Source organism: Myxocyprinus asiaticus, chromosome 4 (genome assembly GCF_019703515.2).
Source record: "Myxocyprinus asiaticus isolate MX2 ecotype Aquarium Trade chromosome 4, UBuf_Myxa_2, whole genome shotgun sequence".
NCBI lineage: Eukaryota > Metazoa > Chordata > Actinopteri > Cypriniformes > Catostomidae > Myxocyprinus > Myxocyprinus asiaticus.
Genome location: NC_059347.1, coordinates 51,216,170 through 51,229,201, shown reverse-complemented (window position 1 = coordinate 51,229,201; position 13,032 = coordinate 51,216,170). Strand labels below are relative to the sequence as shown.

General features: G+C 36.6%; 1 protein-coding gene across 9 annotated transcripts in view; it reads left to right on the top strand.

The window, feature by feature from the left end:
* Window positions 1–13,032, top strand: part of LOC127435282 (autism susceptibility gene 2 protein homolog) — a 483,349-nt gene that overhangs the window by 319,858 nt on the left and 150,459 nt on the right. For all 9 annotated transcript variants that reach the window (XM_051688652.1, XM_051688645.1, XM_051688677.1 and 6 more), the window contains one exon: window positions 10,030–10,059. In XM_051688652.1, the coding sequence (XP_051544612.1) occupies window positions 10,030–10,059 (30 nt within the window). The remainder of the gene's footprint in view (window positions 1–10,029; window positions 10,060–13,032) is intronic.

The following is a 13,032-nucleotide window of genomic DNA, read 5'->3' as shown; positions in this document are numbered from 1 at the left end:
CAAAGAACCACAGTTTTACAAGAATTAAGCTATATATCTGTATGTTTATTTTTTTTATGTTAAATATATGTCCATAATGTATTAAATAGCATATTTAGCATTGTCTACTCGCCTCATTATATGAAAAGTAATCACAATATTTAAAAAAAAAAAATCAACAAAATAATAATAATAAGGATATAAAAAAGTGTGCGGCCCTTGGGGCTTAAGGGATCCTGCTTTCCGGCCCCCCAACTTTCCAATGTTGAGTGCCCCTGATATACAGTATATATACACTGATCAGCCACAACATTAGAACCACTGACAGGTGACGTAAATAACATTTATTATGTTATTACAGTGGCACCTGTCAAGAGGTGGAATATATTAGGCAGCAAGTGAACAGTCAGTTCTTGAATTACATGTCTTGGAAGCAGGAACATGGGCAAGCGTAAGGATCTGAGTGACTTTGTCAAGGGCCAAATTGTGATGGCTAGACGACTGGGTCAGAGCATCTCCAAAACAGCAGGTCTTGTGGGGTGTTCCTGGTATGCAGTGGTTAGTACCCACCAAAAGTGGTCCAAGGAAGGACAACCGGTGAACCGGCGTCAAGGTCATGGGCACCCAAGGCTCACTGATGCGTGTAGGGAGCGAAGGCTGGCCCATCCGATTCCACAGAAGAGCTACTGTAGCACATATTGCTGAAAAACTTAATGCTGGCCATGATAGAAAGGTGTCAGAGCTGAAATATTCTTCTAAAAATCTTCATTTGTGTTCTGAAGTAATCATTTATTTTTTGTAGTGAATCGCTACATTTTAGTTAATACTGCTGTTCATAGACTGCATCAAATGTTATGTTGTATACGTATGGTCCCAATATGTCACAGACCTCTCTTTTTTTCTATCAAAGTTATACCTTAGAGTGATTATGAGGTTTTTAACAAATCATTAAAAAGTACCAGTTCAAAAGAATGACTCATTCGTGAATTAAACATAGGTGTTATATGCAGGGTCCAAAATGTACTTTTTGCCATTCTTGCCAGTGGCAGGTGAATTAATTTATAGTGCCACTTGCCGCATCATATAAGAGTCTGCCTCTAAATTTTCCACTGAGGTAAAAGCTGACAGAAGATGTGCAAGTTGCAACAGTCTTTGATTTGGATTGTGCACATCTCATATATCAGAGGGTCACTTAATTCAAATTTAAAAAATGTACTGTATTATTTTGTTGTACCTTGTAGTTACTCGCCAAAGCCAATTTTACTCTCATTTGGCACTAGGTGAGTGTTAATTTTGGACACTGTTTATAAGTAATAGGCTATTTTTAAACCTTTTGTAGTACAAAATGTCCTCTCCAGCTGCAGCATTTAAATAAATAAATAAATATCTTGAGGAAAATCCCAGTCTTAAGATATTAAAGACAAATGAGTTTATTCGCGAACTGCTTACAGTGATATTTTCATCGTAATACGGATCATAAGATAATTATTGTTTCAGATTAGCACCAGACAGGCCCCATTATTATTACACGTGCTGACACTGTTGTTCTGTTGCCATGGTGCTGACAGCAAAATGTATTCATGGAAGGTGCTGAGATCTGGTTTTGCATATTTTTGGTCTCTCTGGCATCCTGTACTGCTGGAATCAGTATTCATCCAGACATCCCCAGGCAGACGCTGATGTTGAGCCAGCATGGCTGTCGTCAGGCTAGTTTCTTGCTCCCCCTCCAAGGCCAATTCATTCCCAATCTCCTCAGCATGTGACAGGTGCAACTGTGTTATTGATTTGGGCAGTCGTTTTTAATGTGCTGCGGGATGCACAACACTTATTGTCTTCCCCCCCTTGGTGTGCATGTCTATTAAAATGCTGCCAGGAAAATGTTCTGAAATATTAGACAGTCAACCCCCACCTCCCATTCCCATTCCCATTTCTGCTGAAATATATGAGCCCGTCGGCAGGCCAAATCCGAAGCTACGGGGTCCAGAGCGAGTCTTGCTGTGAATAAATCACACTCGCTCGCTCGAGCACACACAGGCAGACGTGCTGCAGCGTTCTTGAGGGACTCTGTAAATAAAGCATGCACACCAAATGCGAAGAAAGCTGTTTAAATGTCAAAACCATCTTCACAGGAGATGACGTGAGACGCTGTAATATCCCACGTAAACATAATGCAACATTTTATTATGCACTCGCCCACCGAGTTTGTGGTATGGCTTGGAGACCAGCAAATCAGTTTAGATTTAAATTGGTACTGCAAAAAATACCATGATATTACAGTCATCGTATTGTCCAAAAATCCATGCTGTTTCATTTAGAATCTCACGATTCCATTCTTGTGGTCACGATTCGATTATAAATTGATTCTAGATTTTGAATCGAATTTTGATTCGATATGCATAAATTAGATTTTAGATTGCTGTTTTGTGTTACTTTTCCTATTTGACTGCGGTAGACAGTTTAATAGGTCGCGAAGAAAACAAAAATCCCACTAAATCAAATTGAAACCTTGAAATTGATTTTCTTTTTCTTCCCAGTTTAGTCAGCTCAATATTATGAAACAAATGCCATTTAAGCGGACTGCTTAATCAGTGACGCTGCAGGGGCGCAGATCTTTTGAAATGAAATAAGCTTTGGACTGAGTTATTTTCTTCGCTCATTCAGAGTTGGCTGGAAGTTTAGAAAATTGGTGCAGAGTGCGTTGGCTGACCGGAATGTTTGCTACTGGAGGTGTTTTTTCCACGTCTTTCATCTCTGGATGATAGCGTTCGATGTGAGTCCTCATGTTTGTAGTGGACCCAACATACTTCACCTTCGCTTTACAAAGCTTGCATATTGCATAAGTCATGTCAAGCTCCTTCCCCTGGAGATGATAAAATCCAACGTTTGTAAAAAATGCTTGCCCTCGCTGAAAATGGGGCAGGATATATTTGTTTTTCCTCCTCCATTTCTCGCGGATACTCCACTGCTGCTGCACTTTCTGCTCACTGCGTGAGGTGTGTGCTCTCTAAACTATCTGGGTGCTGCTCTGCTCTCGCAGTTGACTTCCGCTTTTTTTGTTCCAACAACATCACATTATTACTAACATTTAGAAAAATCGATTTTTGAAATTGGAGAATCGATTAGAATTGGTAGAAGATAGAATTGTGATTCATATGTGAATCAATTTTTTTTTCCACCCCTAGCTGTTACCATAGATTTCTTTATAGTATATGTATTTTTTATCCTGCAGTGTCTCCATTGTGTACCTTTTTTCGCTCCAAATGCAACTCTATTTCATAGACTTGTAAATACATGTACATTTTATTCTGACCAATGAATTTAATTCATATCTTCATGTTTGTGATTGTATTTGTTCTTTTCATACTCACAATCTATCTGTTTTCATCATAAGTGCATCATCATGTATTCTCAGGTCTGCCTTTTCCATTCTTGCACTCTTCTGGGTTCAGTTTCGCCTCTTTTTGTCACACAGGATGTATATGTGTTCAAAGTGCGCTGCACGCATATGCCCACCCACATAAAAGTGCACTTATATACACATCACTAATGCAAAGATTTTTTTTTTTTCTTCTCCATACTCATTCATTCTTATCACTTAGTAAAAAAATAAAAAAAATCTGTCTTCTGATTAGCAAACATTACATTCAGGGTTGGACGTTGAAATGCCCCTTATTCTGGATACTGTATACAAACACAGCATGCCCTTTGTTGCATTTACTTTACTTACTACAGCAAAGAGATGTGGCCATATAGTGTGCTTGAGTCATTGACAGGGTTGTTTGCTTTGAACTGTTTAACATCCACATTGCCTAACTGGAAAATCCCAACTGAATAAGAACATGATTGACAATTGGCTAAGCCACTTTGTTTGTGCTAATGCCTTGGACCTACAGTGGATGACTTGTGACGAGGAGAGGGTGGCAAGTCAATGAATGGGGCCCCTCTAATCTGCAGTACAGACTCACACAAATGTGCATTACTGATCTACAGTATATACACAAAGGGAGGCTGCTAAACTGTGTTGAATTTTAGAGTGAATGCAGGATTATGAATTTAAAGGGATAGTTCAAAATTTTAATTCATAATTTATGCATCCTCATGTCATTCCAGACCCATATGTCTTTGGGTGAACTGTCCCTTTAAGACTGCTCTGAGAGTTTGTCTCTCTCCCTGGCTTTAGCTTTCGTCTAGTTTTTTATTTTCACGCTGGCTGTAGGAAAGTATGCGGTTAACACTGTGTGGGAGGTTTTATATTTGAGCATAGCCTTTGTGTGTGTGCATACGCAAAGAACGGCACACACTCAAATAAATTAAGCAACAAAAAGTTTTCTAATGAGACTACTGTTTGAGTAGGACCTGTTATTATTGTTTTATAATAGACTGAATGACAGAAACTGACACAAACTGAGAGTAGTCTCCTCTGAGCATTCAATTTTAGTGTTCATTATGACTGAAATCTAATATTATGGAAACAGATATAGTTATTTTAGCTGGAAATGCCTATTTTTTGATAGTCCAGTGAATTAAATACTGTAGAAATGAAAGGTACTTAATCTTTGAAAATAATTCAAATTTTATTATTTTCTCTTTTTATTTGGAACTTGATGGATGCAAACCAAAACCTTATACATAATATTAGCCTATTCATAAAAAGAAGTCCAGGAGTGCAAAACATCCTCATAATATTATAAAACACACATTTCCAACTACAAATTCCGATTGGATGAGCCACCTTCGAAGCTGTTACAGAGTAGGAAATATACACAGACCTTCAATTTAATTTTATATTAATGCAGAAAGTTGTGATGTTGCTGAGCAGACATAAACTAATCTCTGCACGTGCGTACATGTGCAGCTGATGAGATCGGGGCAGCATCAAGCCAAGCGCCACGAAAAAAATTCTATATATATATATATAACTATAAGGTTAAAATCTGTCAAAACGTAATTTCGAATAAATCAATAAAATCTCCCAGCCTCTATCGTGCCAAACAGTATAGCAAAATCTGCTTACTGCACAGCCCTATTGCTAGCCATTCTTTTGGGCCCTAATATGTAACTAACAGTTAAAGTACGTTAACTGTACTGCGGAAACTCTCAACAGAGAGATTAGAGGCCAAGTTGTTTTGTCTTATTAGTTCCATAAGCTTCTGTATAGAGTAGATGCCATATTTCATCTGATGCAAATAAAAACAAGGCTATGAGGCATAGAAGTACAGTCCGTTCAATCTGTAGTACTAATGTGTACCTGGGTTAATGATAGCTCATTACGTTTTACGCATTACGTTTACCTGGGATATTACAGCTCACGTCATCTCCTGTGAAGATGGTTTTGACATTTAAACAGCTTTCTTTGCATTTGGTGTGCATGCTTTATTTACAGAGTCCCTCAAGAACACTGCAGTTCTTTTTTTGTTTGTTTTTTTTTTTTCACTGGAAATTTGTGGAAATGTTTTGTCAGCTGAATGATCAATACTTACATACACAACAGTGTGACACATTGAAAGGACTGTACTTTTTTTCTCAGGGCCTTATTTTTGTTCACGTCAAATCTAACTGAAGTATGACCAGCCAGTTGGAAATTTTTGGAAAGTTTACCCAAAAATGAAAATGGTCATCATTTACTCACTGTCATGTTGTTCCAAACCTGTATGTTTTTGCCGTGGAACACAAAAAGAGATGCTAGCCTCAGTCACCCTTCACTTTCATTGCATCTGTTTTCCATACACTGAAAGTTAATGGTAATCGAAGAGCAATATGAGGGTGAGTAAATAATTACAGAATTAAATTTTTTTGTGTACTATCCCTTTAATCTATAGGCTCAATTTCTCATCAAAGAATGCACTCGCACTCAGGCATAAACAGCAATCGTACTCTAAATTGAGACTAAAGAAAGACGAATAGAAAATTTTTAGGAGAAAAAAAAGACGAACTTCTGAACCTCATTAAGAAAACAAAAGTGAGTGGTTGTGATCACTCCTTAAAGTGCAAATGGATTGTAATTGCTAATTTGCATATGCGTAATTGCAGTCCATTTGTGCCGCGAGACCCGAAATGTCCTGCGCCACATGTACAAATGAAAGGCTAGAAGCGCAAGAGTGTGCGATAATGGCCTGGCATGAAATATTTATGGAAGAATACGGCACTCCAGCGCCTGCTAAGTGTTGTAGAGTGTATTTTGTAAAAGGCAGAGAGGGAGACAGTGTATCCTAATTAGATTTTTTTAGGCATTTTAAAGTCTGTATTACTCGCCATTTTCTATGCTCTACTGTCCCCTGTAAATTAGTTTTAGTCCTTCATAAAACCCTCTTGCCTGCACCCTTCACCTTTCTCTTAGCTAGCTTTGCAGCACAGCAGATTAAAGTTGTGCTGGATGGACTAATAATGTGGTGTTTCTTTGGCAGAAAATTTCTTGGGTGCAGTGACCTTGCACACGGGTGCTAATGGATTGCCAGTGGGCTCTAACGTACTTCATGTCTTTTTTATTTTGTGACGTCACTGTCAGATGAAAGGCTTATGGCACGAACTCGAGCAAAGACTTTCATGAATCTATAAATGCACTTTTTTGGGCTTTTATTTATTTGACAGAGATAGTAGAGAGCAGCAAGAAATCATTGAGGGAAATGGGATCGTGGCGCATCATAGGTGAGACTCGTACCAGTCATTCACGTAAGCACCATGCCTCAACGTGACCGAATCATGTGCACTAATTGCTATGCCACAATGCCACTTTATATGTCAACTTGTACGACTTTTGTAATCTGACGTACTTCTAAGTAAAAAGGGTTTTCATTAAGAAAAAAATTTTGGGCAGGATTTGATTTTATACATCAGGAATTGATTGGATCATAGCACACTTATATAGTAGCAAACTTACATAGTATTTGATGTATGTTGTCATAAAATAGAGACCCTCCCCTCGAATTCTGAACACAAGTGGTTACAGGAGATGCATTTAAAGGGATAGTTCACCCAAAAATGAAAATTCTCTCATTATTTATTCACCCTTTCTTCACCAGAACACATTTGAAGAAAAATAGAAAAATATCTTAGCTCAGTAGGTCCTTGAAACACAAGTGGATGGTGATCCGACTTCTGAAGCTCCAAAAACAACAGATAGTCAGCATAAATGTCATCTCAAAATGTCAATTCAAAATATGGAGGCAAAAAATGCCCACGCAACAAGTTCCCATGTTTTATTAATAATATCTGATATAGTTACAATTACAAACATTGCGATATTTTGACTTTTCACTGAACATAATTTTTTTACCTGCCGTCCGGTTCCTCGTACCATCGCGCGCACAGAAAGGCTCTCCCTTCTATAAATCCGCATTAGTTCGGTATTGTACTCCAACGTTAAATTCTGTAAGCATTTATCCCTCTTGTTCAAAATAAACTGTCCTAGCGGGTAACACTCTCACTCACGGTGCTGTACTGTACTTACCTTCCCTGTCTCACCTGCTAGAGGCCAAAAGTGCGCAAGGGATGGATGTTATATAAAGAAGGTATGAGAAATCACAAAACATAAAGTAACCAAATGCTACCATTTACTTAATAATAATATTTCAATATGTTAAATAACCATAATGTTAATTAAGAATTTATTATTACAACTTAATACAATAATACATATACAGAACAGCCACCTTTATTGTTTGAATCAATCATATCTCTCACTAAACACTGTGTGAAATGTTTATTTTGGCCTTATTTTATTCAGTTGGCATGTAGGAGTTGATAACAGTTTGCTTAATAATCTCATTCCATATCTGGATAATTGCTGCAATATCATAGAGGATACATTTCCTCTATGATATTACATTATATTAGTTTTGTACAGTAAGTTAACTTAATAGCCAAAATACTTGGACATACGTGAATGAGAATAAACCATAAATAGGACTGTGTTTCAGTCACAATGCACATTATGTAGTTTAGAGATGATTTAGAGACATTTAGAATGTTACAAATGGCTATTTCTATTTAAATAAATGTTGTATTCTTAAAATGTTCTGCAGCAATGCAGGTCTTTGTCATTTAGAAGCTGCTAGTTTAGGACCTGTGAGGAGTCTGTTTCTCAAACTAGAGACTGTGATTTACTTGTATTTTTTTGTTTTGTTTTTTTGTTGTGCATCTGGCCATCTACCTCCCTCTCTATGCTGGTTAGAGATTTTTTTTTCTTTTCAAAACAGTAATGCATGGAATACCTTCATCTCTCTTTAGGTGACTTTAGGAGAAAATTGAATTTCAGGAGAAATTTGTTTCTTTTTGCCTATTTTTAAAACCAAAATTTGACTTGCAAGCGTAAAGCAACTTTTAAGAACTCAATACCTCAGCAAACGGGGAAAAAAAAACACTGTATTGTGATTTCCGCATGGTAGCGCAACCATTTTCAATATTTCTAATAATAAGAGCATTTTCTTGAGTACCAAATTAGCACTTTAGAATGCTTTTTTAAGGAATAGGTGACACAGTATATGTTTGCCATCATAGGTAAAGAAAAAATTGAATAAATATCACTTAAAACAATTATTTCAAACTGTAATAATATTGGCAATGAATGATTTTGACAGTATTTTTGATCAATTTAATGTATCCTTGGTGAAAGGAAGCAGAAGTTTATTTTAAGAACAAAAATGTCTTTGTGTTCTAAAAATGTAAGCGTATATACTATATATAATATAATGTTCATAAAGTAACTTGTAACGTAATGACTTGAGTAGTTTTTTTGGCAAACTACTTATTTACTCTTACTTGAGTCATAATATTTCTTAGTACTTCTACTTGTACTCAAGTGAATTATTTCTTCAGTAGCAGTACTTTTACTTAAGTAAAAAAAATCAGTACTCTTTCCACCACTGCGTCCGTAACATGCCAACGCAAATACATCACACAAGAGACCGCGTGAACTCCTTCTCATGAAGCTTACCAGAAGCAATGGTTTATAGTTAAAAAGTACTTAAATATTTTGCAGCAAAAAGCGATCATGTCACTTTAGAAGACATTAATTTAACCGCTGGAGCCAGATGGATGACATTTATGCTGACTGTCTGTGATTTTTGGAGCTTCAAAAGTCTGATCACCATTCACTTTCATTTGAAGGACCTACTGAGCTAAGAGATTTTTCTGTTTTTCTTAAAATTTGTTCAGCTGAAGAAAGAAAGTCACACACCTGGGATATCATGAGGGTGAGTCAATGATGAGAGATCTTTGGGTGAAATATCCCTTTAAGCGACCAGGTGTAAACAGCAATGTGTCTCGCCTGACCACATGTGATCGGGTCAGCCGAGATGCATCATAATATCTCAATGCTCTTTTTGGCTTTGTCCTCTTTGTTTTACTGATATGGTAGGAAATTATTGGGAAGAGAGGGAATGGGATGTATCACAGGCCAAACTTGAACTTGGGTCACCCAATACCTGTATGTGCACCACACCTCAGCGTGTCAGGGGCACATGCGCTAACCGCTGCACCACAGCTCAGAGAACTTTTGTAAAGCTTTGAATAAACTTTTCATGCTTTTTCCTCTAAATTTCTCCACACTTTTCTGCCTTTTAGTGCACTGTAAAGGATAAGGTCAATTTGTGAAACAGTAAGTTTGAGATGTGAAATTCACATATTTTGAGTTCTAAAATAACTGTGCCACTCATTTTTTTTTTTTTTTTTTTTAATTTCATCTTAGCACTGGGGGGGCTGTCAGGTAAGCTTTCAGTGGCTTCCTGGCAGCCCGGAACTTCACCCGTATATGAAATATTTTCCCTCAACTTTCCATATTATCATTCATTGAGTTGCTCGACTGCCATACCCACTACCGAAAACCGATGGAAAAGTTGAATTTTACGGTGTCTCGCTTCTGAACCATGGCAAACTCTTTCAAATGTATAATTTTTTCCCCCTATCATCACCTCCATTTTTGTTGAAAGGTGTCACTGAAGGAGAGAAAAAACGGAAATAAGAGCAGCGGTAAAATTCATGTGTGAACCGATAATGAGGTCGGAGAATGAATGAATAATTCTCTCATATCTTTCTCTTCTCACTATCTTACAGTGTGACAGCGAGAGTGACATCGATGACAAGGTAAGACTTCTTGTCAAGAGTGTTTGTGTGTTTGTCTGTTTACCTAACCCACCGCAGATAACGTAAGTTTGATTTCTGAGTTTATAGTATGAAAAGCTGTCTTCTATCTGGATGTGTGTTTGTGTATGTGTGTATATGACAGAAAATGGCTGCCAGGCTTCTTACGATTGTTGATTCTTTGCATATTACAGAAATACAAAGAGAAACCTCATTTAATGTAGAAGTGTTTTAAGGTTTCGCTGAGGTGTCAATGTGTTTGGATGTCAATTCATCTTCTTTGAAGTTCTTTGAACTAAAAAAGAAAAGTAGTCACTTGTTTTGATGTTTGCTGAGCTTGTTAATTCTGTGCAGGAAATGCTGTTGTGCTCTCAGAATTGAAGAACTTCACTAGAAGAGTTAGAACGAGTAAGATAAAAAGTGTTACATTTGTGTAAGACACACTGGTTGGAATTCACTTGGAATGAATTGCGTTCGTTGATAGTGTTGTTTCTTTGCGCATGCTGTTTGCATTAAGCACTCGATTCACTATAGGAATCAGGTAACGGAGCAAAGATTTTGTGTGGAAAGCAAATCATACAGTGCAATTTCCAATCTTGCAGGTCAGTTCTGAGTACTACCGCAATCTGACATATTTTACTGTAGTCCAGGTACCTGAATCAGCACTTTAAAATGTTGAATGTCTGATCATCTACATAGTGCATTGAATTACCGCTGCCATAATCAATAGAAAATATAAACAAATATCTCTTTTTAATAAAATTCTGTATACCGGCTGCTTTCTATTGACAGTAATTGTGCAAAGTTGATTGTGGCAGGCAAATAGCGCAGATTTTTGTGAATAAGGCACAACCTATAATGAACCTAATTTACAAAAGGAGGTGTGCATTTGAGCAGAAAAGAATAATTAATTTTTAAATGTAAATACTCACTGCACAGCTCTGTTTATGTTAATTTAGCATCTGGTTAAGCTGGATTGTGGGTGTTTAGTGAATATTTTGCACTGAAATACCACTCTGCAAAAGTTGCACAACTGTTTAGTGAATAAATATACTGTATATACTGTATATATACACTGGTGGCCAAAGGTTTGGAATAATGTACAGATTTTGCTGTTTCAGAAGAAAATTGGTACTTAATTCACCAAAGTGTCATTCAGCTGATCACAAAGTATAGTCAGGACATTACTGATTTGAAAAAACAGCACCATCTCTATTTGAAAAAAGTCATTTTGATCAAATCTAGACAGGTCCCATTTCCAGCAGTTATCACTCCAAAATTGCTAATTTGGTACTAGAAAATCACTAATGCCATTATATCAAACACAGTTGAAAGCTATTTGGTTCATTAAATGAAGCTTAACATTGTCTTTGTGTTTGTTTTTGAGTTGCCACAGTATGCAATAGACTGGCATGTCTCAAGGTCAATATTAGGTCAAAAATGGCAAAAAAGGAACGGCTTTCTCTAGAAACTCGTCAATCAATCATTGTTATGAGGAGTGAATGCTATACAATGCTTGAAATTGCCAAAAAACTGAAGATTTCATACAAAGGTGTACACTACAGTCTTCAAAGACAAAGGACAACTGGCTCAGGATAACAAGGACAGAAAGAGATGTGGAAGGCCCAGATACAACTAAACAAGAGGATAAGTACATCGGTACTCTAGTTTGAGAAATAGATGCCTCACATGTCCTCAGCTGACAGCTTCATTGAATTCTACCTGCTCAACACCAGTTTCATGTACAACAGTAAAGAGAAGACTCAGGGGTGCAGGCCTTATGAGAAGAATTGCAAAGAAAAAGCCACTTTTGAAACAGAAAACAAAAAGAAAAGGTTAGAGTGGGCAAAGAAACACATACATTGGACAACAAATAATTGGAAAAGAGTGTTATAGACCGTGTTTTTGTGGGATCTAGACTGTAAGGTGCATGAGAAGTGCCCGTCAAGACAGCCATATGTATGGTAAGTGCTATAGGAAGCGTGGGGTGAAATGTCACCTGAGTATTGGACAAACTGACAGCTAGAATGCCAAGGATCTGCAAAGTTGTCATTGCTGCACGTGGAGGATTTTTTGATGAGAACTCTTTGAAGAAGTTTAAGAAGTTCTGATTTTTTTTTTTTTTTCGAATTGTAAATGTAATTTTTCATGTTATTAATGCCCTGAAAATACATTGTGATCAGTCTAATGCCACTTTGGTGAATAAAAGTACCAATTTCTTTCCATAAGATAAAAATCTGTGTATTATTCCAAACTTCTGGCCGCCAGTGTATATATTAAAAATATTAAAATAAAAAATATGTTAATATGTACTGTATATATATATATATATATATATATTAGTATTTGCCTTGTTTTCCTCATCCTATTTCTGAAAGATGGTATACAAGCAGTTTTGCACCTTCTAACAAATATGATATATTTTCAGATTTACAAAGGCAAGTAGTAGTATATCTTTTATAATCGGCTTCACTTAAAAAAGGTTGGACACAATTACCATGAAAGACAATATTTTATATCTGCAATAATGGCCTTTGCTTGCAAGGTGTTATATTTGAAAATCAAATCAATTCTCTTTATTGTCACTCAACTATATACACAAGTGCAACAGTGGGTGAAAGTCTTAGGTGCAGTTCTGAGCAACATAGCAGTCATGACAGTGATGACACATATACCAGTCTACAAAAAACATCAGATTTACACAACACAATTTACAAAACTAATATACACATAATTACACACAACACAATATACAAATAATAATATACAATGTACAGTATACAATACACACAATATAGAATACACAAATAATATATATATAACATATGCATTAGGTTGTATTGTGTTGTATTGACATTCAGACTGTCGGTTGATAGTCAGTTGCCAGTGTGTTGTTAAGAGAAAATATAATGTATGACAGTCCAGTGTGATATTAATAAAGCGCAGTCTTGATCGTGAGAGATCAAGAGTTCAAAA